Source organism: Cherax quadricarinatus, chromosome 60 (genome assembly GCF_038502225.1).
Source record: "Cherax quadricarinatus isolate ZL_2023a chromosome 60, ASM3850222v1, whole genome shotgun sequence".
Lineage (NCBI taxonomy): Eukaryota > Metazoa > Arthropoda > Malacostraca > Decapoda > Parastacidae > Cherax > Cherax quadricarinatus.
Window position 1 is genome coordinate 14881976 of NC_091351.1, and position 24544 is coordinate 14906519.

General features: G+C 40.5%; 2 protein-coding genes across 4 annotated transcripts in view; both read right to left on the reverse strand.

Moving 5' to 3' along the window:
* LOC128694420 (uncharacterized) overlaps nucleotides 1-11776 on the reverse strand; it is a 40660-nt gene extending 28884 nt beyond the window's left edge. The window contains exon 1 of one of the 3 annotated variants that reach the window (XM_070097980.1): nucleotides 11641-11751. Coding sequence is in view for 1 of the 3 variants with exons in the window: in XM_070097979.1 (XP_069954080.1) it covers nucleotides 7597-7610 (14 nt within the window). In the remaining 2 variants the exon portion in view is untranslated. Of the gene's footprint in view, nucleotides 1-7596; nucleotides 7626-11640 lie in introns of those variants that run through there. The other 2 variants (XM_070097979.1, XM_053784524.2) reach the window with 2 other exon arrangements.
* crn (pre-mRNA splicing factor crn) overlaps nucleotides 10766-24544 on the reverse strand; it is a 56264-nt gene continuing 42485 nt past the window's right edge. The window contains exon 7 of the mRNA XM_070098037.1: nucleotides 10766-10885. Within this exon, the coding sequence (XP_069954138.1) occupies nucleotides 10766-10885 (120 nt within the window). The remainder of the gene's footprint in view (nucleotides 10886-24544) is intronic.

A 24544-nucleotide genomic window follows, 5' to 3' on the forward strand; every position in this document is an offset into this window, starting at 1 on the left:
CTCTCTGTCTTCACATTTAAAAATTCCTCAAAATATTCCCACCGTCTACCATATACCTCCAGCTCCTCATCCACCTCGCTCGCGGAGAGTTTCGTCATCTGGCGCCTCGATAAGTCTTAGTTTAGGCTAAACATAACCTCAAAAAGAGGCTGGTTATCCTAAGTCTGCTTTAATTTGCATATATAATTATTAATACCTGACATTTTGACCCACTATTAAAGCAGAATATTCTCGTTACAATATTAATCCCGGATCTTTACATTTTGAGCTGCTATATGATGATATTTTAACAAAATGACCAAAGTTTGTAGTGGTGAGTGGTAAGACATTTGAATTATTTATATCGTATCGTAAATAATTAGACTAGACCGTATTATATGAAATTACTGAAATATCACAAAAATATGACTATAAATAATATCTTAATACTTTAATCGGCAGCTCATAACATGACCTGCCGATGCACAATAAACTAACTACTCACAGGGTGAGCTGCGGGTGTACAATAACTAACCGCTCACAGGGTGAGTTGCGGGTGTACAATAACTAACCGCTCACAGGGTGAGCTGCGGGTGTATAATAACTAACCGCTCACAGGGTGAGTTCCGGGTGTACAATAACTAACCGCTCACAGGGTGAGTTGCGGGTGTACAATAACTAACCGCTCACAGGGTGAGCTGCGGGTGTATAATAACTAACCGCTCACAGGGTGAGTTGCGGGTGTACAATAACTAACCGCTCACAGGGTGAGTTGCAGATGCACTAAAAACTAAACATTCAGGTGGGACAAAAAAGGCTCATGGACGCTTGTGAAGAGCTACTTATCCAGTTATTTAATCTCCATTGATTGCCTTCCATTCACTAAGTACTATATAACCTACGGGTTTAGCGTTTCCTAATGAAAGTAATAATAACTTCGGATGGTTAATAACCCAGGAAAACTAGAAATGCAAACAGTGGGGTACATTTCCATTGTGTCTGAGGATGCCAGCTTAAACATTAGGCTACCTCCTGGGTGTCTATTGACGACCAGGGTCGTTCTGGCGATACTGGCAGGTACCAGGGTCATCCTGGTGATAGTGACAGGTACCAGGGTCGTCCTAGTGATAGTGAAAGGTACCAGGATCGTTCTAGTGATACTGGCGATTAACAGGGTCATCCTGGTGATAGTGAAAGGTGCAAGGTCGTCCTTTCACTTTCCATATCTTTTTTCCTCACTGAAGGGAGAAAGCAAAGCAATGTTGCACAAGAGTACATGAGTCAGCAGTACATAAGTAGGGGAAAGTTCTTAATAGCATACTGCACTTTATGTACATTCTGATGAGTATATCACTCATGATTTAAATGTACTGAAATCAACAGTGCGTGTTCACTTGAAGGGGGTATTATATATATCTCAGAATATATCCACTTAAAGTTTGCTTCAATTCTTTTATGAATTATTATTTTTATGTGAGCAAATTACCTGCAGGAGGTTTACAGGGTACTACCTGAATTATTACCTGTAAGTAATTTGGGTGAGATAAGCGGGACTTTATCACAGCAGGTCGCCGAACTGTCACTCCTTCGAAGACCACTCACTACCACTCTCACAAAAAGCTAGACCTGACATTAAATTAGTAATTACAATATTAAAACCAGCTACTTTGGTAAATTAAAACTGTGGACTGTACATGATTAGACTTGCTGGGTACTCAAAAGAAATTCGTATTACCACCTACCATTTAATTATTGTAAATGGATCACACCACAACACCAGCCTGACGATGCAACATCCCCCAATGAAAAGCAGGGGTGTCACTAGTACGTTAAGAGACCATACAATAAGTGTCAGGGGCCTGAGACTGTTCAACTGCCTCCCAGCATACATAAGGGGGATTACCAACAGAACCCTGGCAGTCTTCAAGCTGGCACTGGACAAGCACCTAAAGTCGGTTCCTGACCAACTGGGCTGTGGCTCGTACGTTGGTTTGCGTGCAGCCAGCAGTAACAGCCTGGTTGATCAGGCTCTGATCCACCAGGAGGCCTGGTCACAGACCAGGCCGCGGGGGCGTTGACCCCCGGAACTCTCTCCAGGTAAACACCTAAACCCTACACTGCCCAGTTAGAGATCTAAATGAAAGGACTAATGGTGCACTTCCCTGTGAGTGGTCATATCCCTTATCTTCCGTCATACACACGTAATTCTTGAGGTCCCATAAATTTCCTGTCCCAGTTCCTCAGCAGGGGACATTAACACAGGTACCTTTTACAAATTCAAGCCAAAAAACCTCAATTTGGTCATGATGACACCAGATCATTAGCTGAATTTTCCACGGCAACCAGAGCCCACAAATTACAAATGGTGTCACCCCATCCGCATCACTCAGCTGTTCTACACCTCCCCCACTCGAAATTTCTCGAAAGGGTCAAATCAGCATCATATTTTATTACACAATTATATTATTCAAATTTATACATGCTGAATTTAGGAAAATCCAAAATTTTGCACAAATTACATTAGGCTATGTTTGGGATTGATGTATCAATGGCAGTTTATGAACAAGTGACATAATAACTCTCGTGTAGATGATAGGCTTTAAATCCAACTAAGGAATTAAACTTTATTTACTTTATTTAGGAATTTTGAAAAGTCATAAATTAGGGTGAGCAGCACTGAGTGATCCATGTGTTCATTTTTTTTTAAATATCTGAGGCATTAATTATTGCATCCGATATCACTTACTAATCTCATGGGGAGATATCGTGATACAACAGGCCCTCTAAAATATAAGGTACCTATCGTTGCCAATGGTTCCTTATCAGAAGAACTGGAGCTAACTTCACTTTCCTCGGATCAAACTGATTATCTACCTACAGAATATAATAATCTTTTGTTGTGTAAGAGCGCAAAAAGAATGCAAAAAGTTTATCCCAGTCAGCCACAGAAACCTTGGTTTTACCTACGGTTATTCACTACACAGCTTAGTGGTAGCGCGTTTGGCTCACAATCGAAAGCCCAAGTTTAATCCTGGGTGAGTCGAGATGCATGGGCATTTCTCCTAAAGCCTGCTGCCCCTGTTTCCCTTAACAGTAAATATATACCAACGGAAATAAAACAACATTGCTTGATTTGTTTTTATACCTTTCGAGCATACATGGTAAAGTGTATGGTAGAGTCATTATTAAAAGAACTGAAAGTAAGACAGAAAGCAGGATTGTAGATGAACAAGCAGACTTTAGGAAGGGTAGGAAGTGTGTAGACCAAGTGAAACATATATGTGAACAGTATTTAGATAAGGGTAAAGAGGTTTTTGTTGCATTTATGGATTTGGAAAAAGTGTATGATTGGGTGGATAGAGGATGTACTGTGGCAGATGTTACGAATGTATGGAATAGGTGGTAAATTACTGAAAGGAGTGAAGAGGATTTACAAAGATAGTGAGGCTCGGGTTAGTGTATGTAGGAGGGAGATTATTTCCCAACAAAAGTAGCCTTAGACAGGGATGTGTGATGTTACCATGGATGTTATGAGAGAAGTAAATGCTCGGGTGTTGGCAAGAGGTGTGCAATTAAAAGATAAAGAATCCAACACAAAGTGGGAGTTGTCACAGTTGTTTTTTTTGCTGATGACACTGTGCTTTTGGGAGATTCTGAAAAAAAAAAAATTGCAGAGGTTGGTGAACGAGTTTGGTAGGGTATGTAAAAGAAGGAAATTAAAGGTGAACAAAGGAGAGAGTAAGGCGATCTGGATAACAAAAAATTAGGTTACAAAGGACTGGATATCAGACTGGAGGGAAAGAGTACGGAGGAAGTGAATGTATTCAGATATTCATGAGTGGTCGTGTCAGCAGATTGGTCTGTGAAAGACGAGGTGAATCATAGAATTGATGAGGGATAAAAAGTGAGTGGTGCAATGAGGAGTCCATGGAAGCAAAGAGGGGAATGTATGAGAGTATAATTACACCAGCACTCTTATAGGGGTGTAAAGCATGAGCGGTGGATGTTGCAACAAGAGGGCTGGAGGTAGTGGAAATGTTTATCGAGGGTAATGTGCGGCGTGAAGAATCCGTAGTTTGGAAATTAGGAGGAGGTGCAGGGTTATTAAAAATATTATACAGAGGGCTGAGGAGGGGTTGAGGTGGTTTGGACATTTAGAGAGGCTGGAACGACATAGAATGACTTGGAGAGCGTATAAATCTGCGGTGGAAGGAAGGCGGGGTAGGAGTCGGCCTAGGAATGATTGGAGGGAAGGAGTACCTTTAGGTTTAGTGTGGTAAGGGCTCGGACTTCCAGCGTGTTTGAAGCGAGTGGAGACAAATGATTCTTATGACTTAACATGCTGTTGGAGTGTGAACACTGTAACATTTATGAAGGGGTTCAGGGAAACCGGCAAGCTGGACTTGAGTCCTGGAGATGGGAAGTACAGTGCCTACACTCTGAAGGAGAGGTGTTATGTTGCAGTGTTTTAACTGTAGTGTAGGGACGCCTCTGGCACGACTGATGGAGTGAATGATGATGATGATGAGAGCGTCTCTTCTTTTTTGGGTCACCTTACCTTGGTGGGAAACAGCCGATGTGCTAATAAAATAAAAATAATTAACCCTAAGGAGTTAATCCGAAAATAGTTCTTTTCCTTCAGTGTTGAAGTATGGCCAGTGTCTAATGTTTCCTGGCGAACGGACATTTACTCTTCGTCTGGCCATCACACTTCAATTCTCATATTTTTCGTTATTGTAAATAAAATATAGTAAGCCATTCAGATATTTGTTGGTTAGGTTATCTTTTCGTTGCCTCTCTAATGTTACTTAACTGCATATTTATAAGAAAAATGTTTTGCGCTTACACTACTTAGTGTCCCGTAGCTAGATTGCTAGCGCACGTGATTCCTTAATAAGACACCTGCTGTCCCTGTTTACCTATCAATAAAATAGATACCTAGGTATTAGTCGATTGACGTGGGTCGCATCCTGGGAATAAAACTGACCTAATTTGGCCGAAATGCTCTGGATAACAAAGGGGTTTCTATACAGTAGTATGTCATTAATGTCAGCTAGACCTGTACTTGTGCTTGTAGAAAAAAAATTATTAAGTTACATAACCCTATAATAACACACAAAGCAAATAAAAATAGGTACCTATTTACTGCTAGGTGAACAAGTGCAACAGAAGGTCCCTATTTAGGAGCTTCAGCTCTCGCAATCAGCCAAAATTTTTGCTCGGAATAATTTTTAAGTATCTCAATATAAAAATATAAATGTAATACTGAAGTACCTGAAACGTAAATTCATAAATTTATATTGATTTATAGTGTGTAATATGCGGCCATCCTAAGTTCCCAGCTCCGGGACCAGTATGACCGACTCTGGCAGCAGGCGAAAGAAATTTACGTACTCTACCATTGAGCTAGAGTTCACATGCATGTTGGAGCTTGGAGAAAGTAGCTTGAGATTATCTTCCAGGAGGATGTTGGTACACAGAGAAAGTGAAACTTGTTCGCATTCCCTCGTGATACATCAAAATTATCAGCGGCCGACCAACGGCAAGAGGAATTGTTGGGATTTTTTATTATTAAACAAAATTTAGTGTAGGAACAATGGGATGATATCCTAGTTGAAATGACAGATAAACAGCAAAAGCAGACGCTAGATGTTTTTGTTTCATATTTCATCACAGGATGAATTTGTAAGAGAAAGCACGGAAGGGAAGGTGAAGTAGGGGTTAGCGACTTCTCGACACCTCGTAACCCTTCCCTTCACTTGCACCTCTCACCAGGTTCTTTGCTCACACTTATGAAATGGATAATGACACAAGTGCAGTATCATGCGATCCTTTGTTGATACAGTTTCACCCACATAGTGAGCTTAATCAAATCAAACGGATCTCAGATCTTTGTAAATTTATAAAGCCCAAAGTTACAAAGTAACAATTCCTGTGAGTTGTTCCTGCAACTGCCTGGCATCAGCTGGATTTAGGTGGTGGGGGCCCGGGGCCCAGTTTGGTGGGGGGCCCTGGGCCTAGTTTGGTGGGGGGCCCATTGCATTAAAAAGGTCTAACTCTAATGGTTAGAAGATTTTTAAGTTTCTCCTTGGAAAACTTTCGCCACTCAGGGAAGAGTGTCGACACACCAGCGAAACCTGGTGAAAGCACTGATGTCCATACAGGGGTGACAGATAGGGAGGAAACGGGAAAAATAAATGCACCAGCAGCGAACGCAGCTACAATAACTCCTAGCAAACAGAATTACAATCTATGTAAATAATATGCCTTGGGTATCTGCAGGCACGGTATATCTGGTAAAACAGGTAGTACATTCACCTTTGACCATCCCAAAAAATGCCGCACCCACATGACAACAGGAGAGTGAAACTTCCCCTCCTGTAACTTCTTTCACCCAGAAATGTGTCACTCATCAATCCATGAAAGAAAATGCTACAATGCATACTGCCAGGCACATCATCTAAAGGGGACTAGAAGACACAGACCAGCCAGACTATGGGAAGCAAAAGAGGGGAGCCACAACCTCTCCAAGGACAGGTTTTTTTTTTAGGGCCAGGAGGAAAAAAATACTGGCAAGAAATGACAATAATCCTACACCAACTGAAAACACTTCTGGAGCAGAGGCACGGACATTAGCCTCTACTCCAAAACAACAGATATTAGAGCCAGCAAATAAAACCCCCCTAAATTTCACTAATACAACGACATTTGTCTTTGCAAACAAGGTCTAAAACCGTTAAAAAACAACAAAATTCCTTACATCAAGGGACTGCTCACGGAGTCAAATGCAATGTTTGCAGCATTCACAGAGACCCACATAAAGGATCATTATGGCAACGAAATACGGATCCCAGGTTATAACCTATTCCTATGCGACAGACTAAACAGGCAACAAGGGAAGGGAAGGGGGTTGGCCTGTATGTCACAGAGTCGCTCATTTGCTCAGAACTACTAAACACCTCAAATGATGAAGTTGAAGTTTTGGCGGTAAAGATTGAAAACCAAAACATTATCATTGTGGTAGTATACAAGTCTCCAGATGCAACTTCCCAGCAATTCCAGGAGCAGCTTGTGAAAACTGATCACTGTCAAGAAAATCTCCCAACTTCTGCCTCAAACATCTTACTACTAGGAGATTTCAACTTGAGACACCTAAAATGGAGAAGTATAGCAAACAATGTTTTAGCAGAGATCACCCCAGGAGGCAGCTTAAATGAAAATTCACATACACACGAACTATTAAATCTCTGCACCAAATTCACCTTAAACCAGCAAATAGTAGAGCCCACAAGACTAGAAAATACGCTGGACCTCATCTTAACTAACAACGACAATCTGATACGTAATATAACCGTATCAAAGACAATACACTCAGATCACAACATAATAGAGGTACAGACATATATGCACAGGGCTTCTGACCAGCAAAATGTGAGCAGTCATGAAGGTCTCTTCACGAAATTTAATTTCAATAAGAAAAACATACAATGGGATCAAGTAAACCATGTCCTAAATGAAACAAGCTGGGAAGATAATATAAAGTCTCTGATGACTCTATCAAAATCCAAAGAGTGCAGAATGTCAGATTCTATGCTCATGACCGTCAGGTTCACAAACCATCTTTGCTTCATGCTCCTTCGTAGCCAGTTCTCACTACCATACTGTTGTTCACATACTGACCACGATCAAGCAGTCATTCATACTGCATCAACCTGCACACCCAGGATGATTTGCTGTGAGTCATCCTCGTATCATGCAGCTGAGACGGGCTCGCACCGATGATGCAACACCAGCGATCAGATGACTCAACATGACAGTCCCACGACAATTCAAATTCTTGCATACATTTTCTTTTTGCGATCTGTTAAGTTCTCAGTATAATGTGTGTCATAATATTTTTCATCATTTGGTGGGGGCACCTTCTGGTGGGGGCATGGGCCCCGAGGCTCCTCTCCTAAATCCAGCCCTGACTAATGTTTTTTTGTGTCTGCATAAGCAACTGCATAAACCAGATCTTAATATTGTAAATAGGTCATTACCACTGTAACTTGCATAGCTATCAAAATTATGAGGCACAATCCCCGAGCCCATTAGGTTTGTATACTTACAATAATGAATACTACCATATAAAAAGCCGCTTGTTATGAAGAGCATTTCGGGCAAATTAGGTCAGTTTTTTCCAGGATGTAACTCACACCAGCTGACTGACACCCAGGTACCCAGTTTACTAATGGGGAACATAGACGACCGGTGTAAAAAAAAGAAAACACGCCAAATGTTTTTACCCTCGCCATGAATCGAACCCAGGTCCTCGTGGTGTAAAGCAAGAGCTTTAGCCACCAACCCATGGGGGACCGTTATCTGGTGGGAGTGAACAGCCGGGGAAGCGAAGCGGACGGGAGATGCCATTTGTAATTTTTGAGCACTGGTTGTTATGGAAAATTCAGCTAATACTCTGGCATCTTCATGGCCAAATTGGGGTTTTTCAGCCCGAATTTGTAATAAGGACCTGTGTTAATGTCTGCTGCTGAAGAATTGGGACAGGAAATTTGCAGGACCTCAAGAATTATGTGTGGATGGTAGAAGATAAGGGATACGACCATCACTCACAGGGAAATGTGCCATTAGTCCTTTCATTTAAATCTCTAATTGGCTAATGTAGGGTCTAGGTGTCAGGCAGGTGGTGGTGCGATCCATCTACAGTAATTAAATTATAAGTGGAAATATGAATTTCTTTTGTGTACCCAGCAAGCCTAATCATATACAGTCCACAACTTTAATTTACCAGAGTAACTGGTTTTAATATTGTAATTATTATTTTAATGTTAGGTCTAGCTTTTTTTGTGAGAGTGGTGAAGAAGTGGGCATCGAGGGAGTAACAGTTCAGCGACATACTGTGATTTACCTCACCTAAATTTCTTGCATGTAATAATTCAGGTAAAATCCTGTAAACCTCATGCAGGTATTAATAATAATTCACAGTATATTTAAGGTTTTCACAGCGGCAGGAATAAAAGGGTTAACCAACAGAAATTCAATAGAATTCACATAAGAGAAAGTAATGAAGGAGCTAAAAGAGTCGGGCACATCAACAGTCATAGTACCTGACAATGTGTCACCGAGTACAGAGCAAGAAGGACTGGAAGAACTGTGTGAAAAGCTGTATCACAGATTTATGGCATATCATTTGAAATGGGAAAACTACTGGACAGATTAAAAACTGCAAATGTGTTCCCGATATTCGTATAAGCAGGGGGTACTGACAAAAAAAACAGTGAACTACATACCAGTATCATGAACATGTATAGTGTCGAAAATTTTTACATAATTTTCCTGAAGGTAGAACATACAAATGAATATAATAATTGTGTATTAAAATGTGATGCTTTATGGACACTTCAGGAAATTTTAATTGAAGGGGGGGGGGGTGGAACAACCGGAGAGTGATGCAGAAAGGGGACACCATATTGAAACTGAATGTGCGAACACTGGTCCTTTAACTGTGCAATGTAATCGGTTGTCATCAAAGTTCAGTTGGTGAATATCGGCATCAATCCATAATTTAGAAATTGCTGACACGTTCCCACAGAAGAATTGGGATGAACAGTGTGAAAAAGCTTTACAATTCTGCAACAAGAATGGAAAAATATAGGACACCAATTCTCCAAGGAGCACACCTTAGCTAAGTGATGCTCACCCATAACGTACAGTAGTTTTGTATTGGCCATCATAAATTCTAGCTGTTGTGGTAGCATTAGGGTGTTTCCAAAAACGTAATTATGATCCACTGATTAAATGGTAAGTGGTAATAAGAATTTCCTTTCTAATAACACTATTATAATTTATGTGCAATAATTACATTATGTGTACCCAGTCCACATAACTTTAATTTATCAGAGTAGCTGGTTTTAATATTGTAATTGTTAATTTAATGTCAGATCTAGCTTTATGTGAGAGTGGTGAAGTGGGCATCGAGGGAGTTACAGTCCTGCAACCTACTGTGACAAAGTCCCACTTATCACTTATCACCCAAATTACTTGCACGTAATAATTATGCAGCTAATTGCTCACATAATATTAATAATTTATATCTAGATCCAAAGGTTGGTTAAGCACTGTGAAAGGAGAGACGACTTTTTAAAGAAAATCAACATAGATATAGGGAAAATAAGACCTTCCTCATTAATCTACTGGAGTTCTATGGCAGGATAACAGAGATTAATCAAGAAAGACAAAGGTGGATGGACTGCATATTCTTGAACTGCAAAAAAGCATTTGACACTGTACCCCACCAGGGTTTGATTCACAAATTAGAGAAACAAGTAGAGAAAGAAGGTAGAGTGCTACACAGTAGAGTGTAAATGCTTCAGGATGAGAAAATATAACGAGTGGGGCTCCCCAACGATCAGTAAATGACCCACCACTAGGGATTGAATCCTATGTATCATCGTTTTCTGGGGACGTAAAGGAAATGAAAAAAAAAAATAAAAAAAAGGAAGAGGATAGAGACAGGCTATAGGAGTACATGGATAAGCTGAAAAGGTGATCAGACAATTGGTGGTTACTGAATTTTATCCCAAATAAATACTAGGTCATGCAAACTAGGAAGAGGGGAGAGGAGATCAGAGAAGAAATACTGCTCTAGTTGCAAAACAAAAAATACAATTATATCACCAGAGGAGTACATAAATTACATTATATCAGCAGCATATGCGAGACTGAGTAATCTCAGAATTGCCTTTAGAAACCTAAACAAAAAGTCTCGTATGACTTTGCACATGCCATGTTAAAGTTGTAATGTTGTATGTAGCACCAGCTTGAAGCCTTCATTCACCTGGTCAAGCATGTACAAAAACTCAAGAAGGTCCAGAGATTTGTAACAAGATTTGCCCCGAAGCTGAGAGGACTGAGTTATGAGGAGAAACTAAAGAATTCACAATTCTATATGAGAGGACTAGGGAAGACATGATTATGACATACAAGATATTTTGCAAATTTGACAGGGTAGGATAGAGTAGAATATTTGAAATGCGAGGCACTGGAGCGATCGGGCATAAACCCTAAAGATAGATGAACCACAGAGACTATGGGAAATAGTTTTCAGTCTCAGGGTGACAAATAAGAGGAATGATCTAGACGAGGAAATGGTAGAAGCAAACTCAATACATTGTTGCAAGATTAAGTATGAATGAGCCCATGAGATCAGGAACCAATAATGTCGGTGATTGTAGTTTAAGAGCAGTGGCCAGGAGCTTAGACTCGACCCACACACACACACACACACACACACACACACACACACACACACACACACACACACACACACACACACACACACACACACATACACACCATAAACATACAAAAGACCAAGTATCTATTGAAGAGAACCTTTGACAAGATAACTAATACACACACAAACATACACACGTGGATGTAACAGTGCAGATGTAGGCAAAAACCAGACGAACAAGTGACTAGAGAATACCTGCGTGAAACCAGGATATTTAATAGCTGCTGACTCTCAGAAAGCAGTTACCTCTGAGAGATATTGTGAATACGATCAAACACAAGCATTAGAGATGAAACACTCAGGTAGTAGGGATGAAACACTTAAGCAGTAGGGATGAAACACTCAAGCAGTAGGGATGAAACACTCACCTGCAGTAGATCTAGGAGGACGGGAAAAACACGAAGCTGACGCTAGTGCAGAGCGCAGTAGAATGAATCCTGCCACGTCGCTACTCACTGCACTTTCCCACAACACAGCTACACATACACGCACGCACGTACGTACGCACGCACACCCACCCACCAACACACACACACACACACACACACACACACACACACACACACACACACACACACACACACACACACACACACACACACACACTGCACTGCACTGGATCAGAAAATACTTGACAGGGAGGCAACAACGAGTCATGGTACGTGATGAGGTATCACAGTGGGCACCTATCACGAGTGGGGTCCCACATGGGCCGGTGCTATTTCTGGTTTATGTGAATGACATGATGAAAGGGTTATACTCAGAAGTGTCCCTGTTCGCAGATGATGTGAAGTTAATGAGGAGAATTAAATCAGATAAGGATCAGGTAGGACTCCAAAGAGACCTGGACAGGCTCGACACCTGGTCCAGCAACTGGCTTCTCGAATTTAACCCCTCCAAATGCAAAGTCATGAAGATCGGGGAAGGGCGAAGAAGACCGCAGACGGAGTATAGGCTAGATGGCCAAAGACTGCAAACCTCCCTCAAGGAGAAAGATCTTGGGGTGAGTATAACGCCGAGTACGTCTCCGGAAGCACACATCAACCAGATAACTGCTGCAGCATATGGGCTCCTGGCAAACCTGAGAATAGCATTCCGATACCTTAGTAAGGAATCGTTCAAGACACTGTACACCTTGTACGTCAGGCCCATACTAGAGTATGCAGCACCTGTTTGGAACCCACACTGGATCAAGCACGTCAAGAAATTAGAGAAAGTGCAAAGGTTTGCGACAAGGTTAGTTCCAGAGCTAAGGGGAATGTCCTACGAAGAAAGGTTGAGGGAAATCTGCCTGACAACACTGGAGGACAGGAGGGTTAGGGGAGACATGATAACAACATACAAAATACTGCGTGGAATAGACAAGGTGGACAGAGACAGGATGGTCCAGAGAGGGGACACAGAAACAAGGGGCCATAACCGGAAGCTGAAGACCCAGATGAGTCAAAGAGATGTTAGAAAGTATTTCTTCAGTCATAGAGTAGTCAGGAAGTGGAATAGCCTAGCAAGTGAGGTAGTGGAGGCAGGAACCATACATAGCTTTAAGATGAGGTATGATAAAGCTCATGGAGCAGGGAAAGAGAGGACCTAGTAGTACTCAGTGAAGAGGCGGGGCCAGGAGCTGAGTCTCGACCCCTGCAACAACAATTAGGTGAGTACACACACACACACACACACACACACACACACACACACTCACAAACACACACACACACACACACACACACACACACACACACACACACACACACACACACACACACACATACACACACACCCACACCCACACACACCCACACACCCACACACACACACGACACACACACACACACACACACACACACACACACACACAAACACACACACACACACACACACACACACACACACACACACACACACACACACACACACACACACACACACACACACACACACACACACACACACACACACACAAGAGAGAGAGAAGGGTAGGTAGATTGCATTTTCTTGGATTGTAAGAAGGCGTTTGACAGTTCCACATAAGAGATTAGTGCATAAAATGGAGGACCAAGCAGGGATAACAGGGAAGGCGCTACAGTGGATCAGGGAATATCTGTCAAGAAGACAACAGCAAGTCATGGTACGTGGTGAGGTGTCAGAGTGGCAGTTTGAGGCTGGAAGCAGGTACAAAAGTGCATAGCTGGAAGATACACAGAAGAATCAACAGTATGTCTTCGGCTAATAACCGCACGCACTCCATTCCCATACTTGTTAGTGGTTAAAAAAAACTATTAAAGGCACATGAGGGGAGGGGGAAGGGGTTAAGTAATGGGTCCCAGTGATTTTGACAGCTGCAGTGTGGAAAAATACTTATAAATTTACAATCTTGTAAAATTGTAATGAATTAAGGTGTCCCGTAGCTCGATTACTTGTGCACTAGGCTCACACGCCGAGGTCCGTGGTTCGATCCCCAGTACGGGTGGAAACATTAGGACGTACTTCCTTGAGACACCTGCTGTCCATGTTCACCTATCAGTAAAATAGGTACCTGGGCGTTAGTCAACTGGTGTGGGTCGTATCCTGGGAACAAAATTGACCTAATTTGCCCGAAATGCTCTGCATAACAAGTGGCTTTCTATATACATAGTAGTATGTTATTGATGTCAGCCAGGCCTGTATACCTTGTACATATACTTGTAGAAATAAAGATTATTATTATTATTATTACTATTATTATTATTATTATTATTATTATTATTATTATTATTATTATTATTATTATTATTATTATTTATTATTATTATTATTATTATTTATTATTATTATTATTATAATACTTGAAGACTCGAATTTAGTTACCAAAACATTACATTGTAGCTAATATGCAGTTATGATTTATTTCTAATACCAAATATTTAAGTAAGTAATGGTTGAATTTAATCAGGTTTAAGTGGTTGAGATATTTACAATAAGCAAAGTCAGATTTTTTTTTCAGAATGACTGGTAATATGTCGCTGGGGATAAAATACTTTTGACATTTCTTGAACATTTTTAAGTGAATTGTCTTGGAATTCGTGTTTTTTTCGCAAAGTTTATATTTGTTTATGTCTAAATTAGTTGGTGATGCAAACTTCCAGAGTAACCTGTAGCCCAAATGAATTATTTTTAATATTAATATTCTGGGGAGAGCTAAACCCGTAGGGAGGAAAGCATTCAGGTTTAACTCAAGGAATTGGAGCACAGATCCAATTCCCAAGATCAAGAACCCCTCACCAGCATCAAGGAACCTTCAAGACAGCCCAGATGCTGCCGGATACTAGTGACGTCCAAGGGTCTACTGAACTTGTCAGATGCACCATAGATATGTCTCGTCATCCATAACAGAATAATGAGAGATGGATTGATTGGCATCAGTTTTCCCTCAGTCTCAGCACAATGAAGTACATTTAAAGATTTTCTTCGCATTATGTTCAAACTACCAGCGAAAAGTCAAAGATTTTATTGTACTCCGTCTTCAAAAGTATACGTCATTGCCAGTTATTATGTTTTATTAATACATCGGCCGTCTCCCACCGAGGCAGGGTGACTCGAAAAAAAAATCATCATCATGCACTCCATCACTGTCTTCCAACAGGGGTACCAACACTACAGTACAGATCAAAAATTACAACACGTCTCTACCCGCTTACAGGTCACAACCACTGTTGTTCAGCCTTTTGATATTTACTGTTGTTACGCCTTTTGACATTTATATTATTTAAAATATAAAAAGAAACAGCTCTAGGGCCAGCAGGTACCTCTATACAAATTATGAAGCATAAATTTAAATGGTCAATGAATTATGAGGAAGGACACAAAATCCCACCTACATATATATATATATATATATATATATATATATATATATATATATATATATATATATATATATATATATATATATATATATATGGCATCTAGACATACACCTAACTTATACACACTACAGGCTGTAGGCATTACGGCTCAGGGCTGATTCTATACAATATCATCATTGTACAATACAATACAACACAATACTTTATTTGGACATGATACATAGGATGTGTCGAGTGTACTCTCTACGGACTGAACCAAGATGCCCTCCATCGAGCAACTTTACCAACAGCTTAAGGAAGAATTGAAGATGGCGAAGATGGAGATTCGGCGACTGACCGAGGAAAACAAGAAGATTCGTAGTAGCCCTCCTGTTCTGAGTCCTCAGGTCAAGAAGGGAAACTGGTCAGTGGCTGGACAGCATGGAACGAAGTTGACGATCAAGAAGACGAATGGAAAGGTTGAAACGATGAAGAAGAAAGAGACTGCTGTGGAAACTGTTGTGGAAACATCTAATGCATTCTCTGTGCTACCCGACGAATGTGACTCGATTACTGGGAACATCACGACGAACGACACCAAGGAAGGTAAGAATATTGTTGTTGTTGGGGATAGCCAAGTTAGGTACATGGATAGGGCTTTCTGCTTGAAGGACAGGAGTAGGAGACAGAGGGTTTGCTTTCCTGGGGCTGGGATGGAGGATATTGTTAGCCGTCTGGACGACATCATGAGAGGTAATGGGAGAAATCCTATTATCTGTCTCAGTGCTGGAGGCAATGATGTTGGCAGACATAGGAGTGAGGACCTGATTAGCAGGTATAGGTCAGCAATAGAAATAATTAGGAGGAAGGGTGGGAACCCTGTCATATGTGGTATTTTGCCAAGGAGAGGAGTTGGAAATGAATGGCTGTCCAGGGCAATTGGTGTCAATTGCTGGCTGGACAAATACTGTAAGGAAAATGCGGTAACATTCATTGACAACTGGGACCTCTTCTATGGCAGAAATGACATGTATGCCAGGGATGGGGTTCACTTATTTAGGTCTGGGGTGGGGGCACTGGCAACTGCAATGGAGGGAGCTGTTAGGACTTTAAACTAGGAATAGTTAGTGGTATGGGTTTTGGCAGGAAAACAGTGAAGTCCCAGTGTAGTAATATTATGAGTTCTAGGGGAACTAGTAATAAGCAGAACGAGGTAGATATTGAAAAGCCAGTGACACTAGGTGATAAGGACAGTAATAGGTTTAGTAGAAAAACAGAAATGAGCAGGAAGGGTAAAGAGAAAGGAGAGTCTTTCAATGTATAATATGCTAATAGCCGTAGTGCTAGGAATAAAATGGACGAGTTGAGATTAGTTGCTAGTGCAGGTAACATTGATGTATTTACCATAACTGAGACGTGGTTTAATTCAAAAAGTCGGGACATGCTTGCAGAATGTCACATTCAGGGTTTTAAATTGTTCCAAGTAGATAGAAGTATCGGGAAGGGGGTTGGGGTGGCATTGTATGTCCGAGATCGCTTGAACTATTGCATAAAAACGGGTATTAAGTCTGAAGCAACACATAAAGGGTCTGTTTGGATAGAATTTTCAGAGGGGCATGAAAAATTTATTTTAGGTGTGATATACCATCCCCCAAACTTAGATAGGGACCAAGGGAGACTACTGTGGGAGGAAATTGTTAAGGCCACAAGGCACGATAATGTAGTAATTCTAGGAGACTTGAACTTTAGTCATATTGATTGGAATTTCTTGACTGGGAATTTAGAATCATACGACTTCTTAGAAGTAGTTCAGGATTGTTTTTTGAAGCAGTTTGTGACAGAACCTACAAGGGGTAATAACCTGCTTGACTTAGTTCTGGCAAACAATGAATCCCTTGTTAATAATTTAGAAATTTCAGAGGAACTGGGTGCTAGCGACCACAAATCAATTACATTTAGCATTGAATGGAAGTACGATAGTAGCGATAACTCAGTAACAGTCCCAGATTTTCGCTTAGCAGATTACGATGAGCTTAGAGAACACTTATCATCTGTTGACTGGGGTAACGAAGAGAGCTATCAATATGACAGTTTTCTGAACACAATACATGCTGCTCAAAGAACGTTTATCCCATATAAAGAAATTAGATCAAATAGAAATGACCCAAAATGGATGAATAATAGGCTCAAATATCTACCAGGGCATAAGAAAGGAATTTACAGGCGTATCAAAAGAGGTGAGGGTCATCTTATGAATCAGTATATTGACATTAAGAGGGACATTAAAAAGGGGATAAGAAAAGCTAAAAGGGACTATGAAATTAAAGTTGCTAGGGATTCTAAAACTAACCCAAAGAGTTTTTTCCAGGTATATAGAACAAAAGTTAGAGATAAGATAGGTCCCCTTAAAAATAACTATGGACATCTTACTGACAAAGAGAATGAAATGTACTCGATTTTAAATAATTATTTTCTCTCGGCTTTTACACAGGAAGACACTAACAATATTCCAGTAATTAATTTTTATAGTGGGCTAGAAGAAGATAAATTATGTAACATCACAGTCACTAGTGAAATGGTTGTGAAGCAGATAGACCGACTGAAGCAAAATAAGTCGCCGGGTCCTGATGAGGTTTTTTCAAGGGTTCTTAAGGAATGCAAAATGGAAGTCTGTGAACCATTAACTAATATTTTTAATTTATCTCTTCAAACAGGTGTAGTGTCTGATACGTGGAAGATGGCTAAAGTAATTCCTATTTTTAAAACAGGGGACAAGTCGTTACCGTCAAATTACCGCCCAATAAGCCTGACCTCAATTGTAGGCAAATTACTAGAGTCAATTATAGCTGAGATTATAAGAAGCCATCTCGATAAGCATAGCTTGATTAACGATACTCAGCATGGATTCACAAGAGGCCGGTCTTGTCTAACTAATTTATTAACTTTCTTCAGTAAAGCTTTTGAGGCTGTTGACCACGATAAAGAATTTGATATTATTTACTTAGATTTTAGTAAGGCTTCTGATAGAGTTCCGCACAAAAGACTGTTAAAGAAAGTGGCAGCTCATGGCATTGGGGGAAAAGTGCTCTCGTGGATCGAATCATGGCTCACAGACAGGAAGCAGAGAGTGTCCATAAATGGGGTTAAATCCGAGTGGGGATCGGTAACAAGTGGCGTTCCACAGGGATCAGTCTTGGGCCCGTTGTTGTTTATAATATATATCAATGATCTTGATGAAGGAATTAGTAGTGATATGAGCAAATTCGCCGATGACACAAAGATAAGTAGGATAATTGATTCAAACGTAGATGTTAGGGAATTTCAGAAAGATTTAGACAAACTCTGTTCTTGGTCAGAAAAGTGGCAGATGCAGTTCAATGTAGATAAATGCAAGGCTCTGAAGCTCGGGAGTGTCCATAACCCTAGCACTTACAAGTTAAATAATGTAGAACTTAGCCATACAGATTGCGAAAAGGACTTGGGGGTTATGGTAAGCAGCAACCTTAAACCAAGACAGCAGTGCTCAAGCGTACGTAATAAGGCAAATAGATTATTGGATTTATATCAAGAAGTGTAAGCAACAGAAGTCCAGAGGTCATACTGCAGCTTTATACATCATTACATAAGAACATAAGAATGGAGGAACACTGCAGAAGGCCTACTGGCCAATGCGAGGCAGGTCCTTATCAAAACGACTACTACCTAAAGCTTCCCTGGAAATAACTCCCGTACCCAATGACACCAATCAAACCCAGCCCTTCCCACTCATATATTTGTCCAGTCTCTTCTTAAAGCTACCCAAGGTCCTAGCCTCTATCACCCCACTGGGAAGACTGTTCCACGCATCTACAACTCTGTTAGAAAACCAGTACTTACCTATGTCCTTTCTAAATCTAAATTTATCCAACTTAAATCCATTATTCCTGGTTCTTACCTGGTTCGACACCCTCAGTACTTTATTAATATCTCCCTTGTTTATTCCCGTCATCCACTTATACACTTCAATGATATCTCCCCTCATTCTTCGCCTCTCCAGAGAGTGGAGATTTAAGGCTTTGAGTCTATCTTCATACGGGAGGTTCCTTACACAGTAAATCATTTTAGTCATTCTTCTCTGTATGTTCTCTAATGAGTCTATATCCATCCTGTAGTAAGGGGACCAAAACTGAGCAGCATAATCCAAATGAGGCCTCACTAGTGATGTATAGATTTGTAAAATAACTTTTGGACTTCTGTTACTTATACTTCTTGAGATAAATCCAAGTAATCTGTTGGCCTTGTTGCGCACACTAAGGCAGTGCTGTCTTGGCTTTAGATTTCTGCTTACCATGACTCCCAAGTCTTTTTCACATTCTGTATGATCAAGCTCTACTTCACCTAGATTATAGCTTCGAGGGTTATTTTCATTACCAAGGGCAAGTACCTTACACTTATCCACATTGAACTTCATCTGCCATTTATCAGACCAAGACATTAATTTGTCCAAATCGTTCTGGAGTTCATTGATATCCTCCTCAGAGTGAATTATACGGCATATCTTTGTATCATCAGCAAATTTACTCATATCACTCGTAATCCCTTCATCAAGGTCATTAATGTAAATTATGAACAAGAGAGGGCCTAAAACTGATCCTTGTGGAACGCCACTAGTGACTAATCCCCATTCAGATTTCACTCCATTAATGGTAACTCTCTGCTTTCTATTGGTAAGCCATGCCTCAATCCATGCTAGAACTTTACCTCCTATACCATGAGCTGCCACTTTTCTTAAGAGTCTCTTGTGAGGTACTCTGTCGAAGGCTTTACTAAAATCCAAATAAACAATATCATATTCCTTATCACTGTCAACTGCCTCAAATGTTCTATTGAAGAACGTCAGTAAGTTTGTCAGGCAGGAACGACCTCTCGTGAATCCATGCTGAGATTCATTTATCAAGTTATGCTCTTCAAGGTGACTTCTGATAATGTCAACTATAATTGATTCTAATAACTTGCCCACTATAGATGTCAGGCTTATTGGACGGTAATTTGAAGGAGTGGACTTATCCCCTGATTTGAATATAGGAACCACATTAGCCATCTTCCACAACTCTGGCACTACACCGGTAAGGATGGACGCATTGAATACACTCGTTAATGGCTGACTAAGCTCCATCTTGCATTCCTTAAATACCCTTGAAAACAACTCATCGGGTCCCGGGGACTTATTTTGTTTCAGTTTGTCTATCTGTTTAATAACCATGTCCCTCGTGACAGTAATATTAGTTAACTTAAATTCATCAGGAACTAAATAATTGTTAATTACTGGAATCTCATTTACATCTTCCCGTGTAAAAACTGACAAAAAATAGTCATTAAATAAGGAACACATTTCCAGTTCATTATCCGTCAGCTGTCCATTCCCAGTTTTCAGAGGTCCTACTTTTTCCTTCACCTTCGTCCTATACACTTGAAAGAACCCCTTTGGATTAGTCTTTGATTCATTAGCAACTCTAATTTCATAGTCACGTTTAGCCTTTCTAATCGCCATTTTTACTTCTCTTTTAAGCTGAACATATTGGTCAGTAAGGTTAACCTCTCCTCTTCTGATGCGCCTATAAATTCCCCTTTTCTCCCCTAATAGATGCTTTAGCCTCCTGTTAACCCATCTGGGATCGTTATTATTAGACCTAATTTCTCTCTGGGGAATGTATATACTCTGGGCACTGTGTACATTATTAAGAAAACAGTCATAAAAGCAGATCCCTTCATATTCATAAGTATGATTATTGTCAATAAAATCATTAGCTAGATAACTCCAATCAAGATTAGACAGATGTTCCCTATGTCCATTATAATCGGCAGAACGAAAATCAGGGATTTTTTCTGTATTATCATTATTCTTGCATTCCCAATTAATGCTAAAAGTGATGGATTTGTGATCACTTGCGCCAAGCTCTTCAGTGATCTCCAGATTATTCACGAGTGTTTCCTTATTTGACAAGACTAGGTCTAGCAAATTATTACCCCTGGTAGGTTCAGTTACGCTCTGTTTCAGAAAACAGTCCTGAACTGTTTCCATAAAGTCACTGGTCTCTAGATTACCTGTCAAAGAATTCCAGTCAATTTGACTAAAGTTAAAGTCCCCTACTATGACTATGTTACTGTGTCCAGAAGCCCTAACAATTTCGTCCCAAAGAAGTCTCCCTCTATCGTGATCCAAGCCTGGAGGTCGGTATATTACACCTAGAATTAGTTTTTCTTGACCCTCCACGAACTCTACCCAAACAGACTCTGTTACTGCTCCATCTATTTTTATACCTGTTTTTATGCAACAATTAATATTTTCTCGAACATACAATGCAACTCCTCCCCCCTTCCCATTACATCTATCCACATTGAACAACTTAAATCCCTGAATATTACACTCAGCAGTCATATCCCGACTCTTTAAATCATACCACGTTTCAGTTAATGCAATGATATCAAAGTTCCCAGCACATGCTACCAAACGTAGTTCATTAATTTTATTTCTTGCACTTCGACTGTTAGCATAAAATACCATCATATGTTTTTTCTTCTGCACATTTTTCCTATTCATCTTTGTTTTTACACAATTTCTGAAATTATCATTACCCAGAGTTACTCCATGACAGTTACTATTAAGATTCTTAATATCAGAGCATAAGTCAATATATCCATACTCATTATTAATCATTTCTAAACCCATACCTCTAACTAATCCTAGTTTAAAGTCCTAACAACCCCCTCAACTGAGTTAGCAAGAAAACCCACACCTGCCCTGGATAAGTGAACCCCATCCCTGGCATACATGTCATTTCGGCCATAGAAGTTGTCCCAGTTGTCAATGAATGGTACTGCATTATCCTTACAGTGTTTATCCAGCCAACAATTAATACCAATTGCTCTGGACAACCATTCATTACCAACACCTCTTCTTGGCAAAATGCCACATATAACAGGGCGCCCCCCCTTCTTCCTAATTATGTCTATAGCTGTCCTGAACTTTCTAACTAAATCCTCACTTCTACGCTTGCCTACATCATTGCCTAGAGCACTGAGGCAAATAATAGGATTAACTCCATTACCGTTCATGATGTTGTCAAGCCGGCTAACAATGTCCTCCATCCCAGCCCCAGGAAAGCATACCCTTTGTCTCCTACTCCTGTCCTTCAAGCAGAATGCCCTATCCATGTATCTAACCTGGCTATCTCCAACAACAACAATATTTAAAGTAAAAGGACACAAGTGCAACTAATGTGACATTTATTGGGGCAACGTTTCGCTCTCCAGGAGCTTTATCAAGCTCCTGGAGAGCGAAACGTTGCCACAATAAATGTCACATTAGTTGCACTTGTGTCCTTTTACTTTACATATTGTCGGTAATTCTACCAACTTTATTACAACAACAATATTCTTACCTTCCTTGTTGTCGTTCGTCGTGACGATCCCAGTAGTCGACTCACATTCGTCGGGTAGCACCGAGAATGCGTTGGAGGTTTCCACAGGAGTTTCAACAGCAGTCTCTTTCTTCTTCATCGTTTCTGGCTTTCCATTCGTCTTCTTGATCGTCAACTTCGTCGTCCCCTGCTGTCCAGCCACTGACCACGATCCCTTCTTGACCTGAAGACTCGAAACAGGAGGACTACTACGAATCCTCTTGTTTTCCTCGGTCAATCACCGTATCTCCATCTTCGCTGCCCTCAATTCTTCCTTAAGTTGCTGGTAAAGTTGCTCGATGGAGGGCATCTTGGTTCAGTCCACGGGAGCAAACAAGACACTTCTTCACAGAGTTAAGTACAGGTCACCACTGAGTTAAGTACAGGTCACCACTTAAATCCAACTTAAATCCATTATTCCTGGTTCTTACCTGTAAAGTAAAAGGACACAAGTGCAACTAATGTGACATTTATTGTGGCAACGTTTCGCTCTCCAGGAGCTTTATAAAGCTCCTGGAGAACGAAACGTTGCCACAATAAATGTCACATTAGTTGCACTTGTGTCCTTTTACTTTACATATTGTCGGTAATTCTACCAACTTTATTACAATCTGGTTCTTACCTGGTTCGACACCCTCAGTACTTTATTAATGTCTCCCTTGTTTATGCCCGTCATCCACTTACACACTTCAATGATATCTCCACTCATTCTACGCCTCTCCAGAGAGTGGAGATTTAAGGCTTTAAGTCTTCATATGGGAGGTTCCTTACACAGTAAATCATTTTAGTCATTCTTCTCTGTATGTTCTCTAATGTCCATCCTGTAGTAAGGGGACCAAAACTGAGCAGCATAATCTAAATGAGGCCTCACTAATGATGTATAGAGCAGTAAAATAACTTCTGGACTTCTGTTACTTATACTTCTTGAGATAAATCCAAGTAATCTGTTGGCCTTGTTGCGCACACTAAGGCACTGCTGTCTTGGCTTTAGATTTTTGCTTACCATGACTCCCAATTCTTTTTCACATTCTGTATGACCAAGCTCTACTTCACCTAGATTATAGCTTCGAGGGTTATTTTCATTACCAAGGACAAGTACCTTACACTTATCCACATTAAACTTCATCTGTAATAAAGTTGGTAGAATTACCGACAATATGCAAAGTAAAAGGACACAAGTGCAACTAATGTGACATTTATTGTGGCAACGTTTCGCTCTCCAGGAGCTTTATCAAGCCATTACAAACAACACATGGACACAGAGGGTATATAAAGGCTCAGAGTGAGGTGTAATACTAGTGAGGTACCATTTCGATGTTCACTAGTGGTAGTAGTAGTAGTAGTGGTAGTGACAAAAGTAATACAATATGGTAGAGCAATTAATTCGTACATGAGTAAAAGGATATAAAAGCTATTACTTGGGTAACATAAAAATAGGTTGGACAAATATAGACTGGAATGAGGCAGCTTGTTTCAGTGTTCACTCTCTGTGCTGTGTGTAGTATAACAGGAGAGACTATGTGATGGCAGGGTTTACTGTTTTCAGGAGGATTCTTGCTAAGACTTCGGAGATGGTGAAGCTGCCGTTGTTTTGTTTAATTGTATTCGAAACAGCGATCAGTGCTGATTCGAGGCTGTTAGGTAAGACACATATGCAACAGTTAGGTATCTTTATTTCGAAACGTTTCGCCTACACAGTAGGCTTCTTCAGTCGAGTACAGAAAAGTTGATAGAAGCAGAAGAGACTTGAAGACGATGTAATCAGTCCATCACCCTTAAAATTTTTGAGGTGGTCAGTCCCTCAGTCTGGAGAAGAGCATTGTTCCAAAGTCTGAAACAATATGGAGTTGAAGCGAACGAACGAACGAAAGTTCAGGTAAGATCCCAAATGGGATGAGCGGGGAAGACGGGACAGACGAAGAATAGTGCTGGAGAGGAGTGTTCTTAGTCGTAGAAAATGAGCCAAGGCTTAACCCAGCAGCGAAGGCGATCGTGGGACAGATATTGAGAAG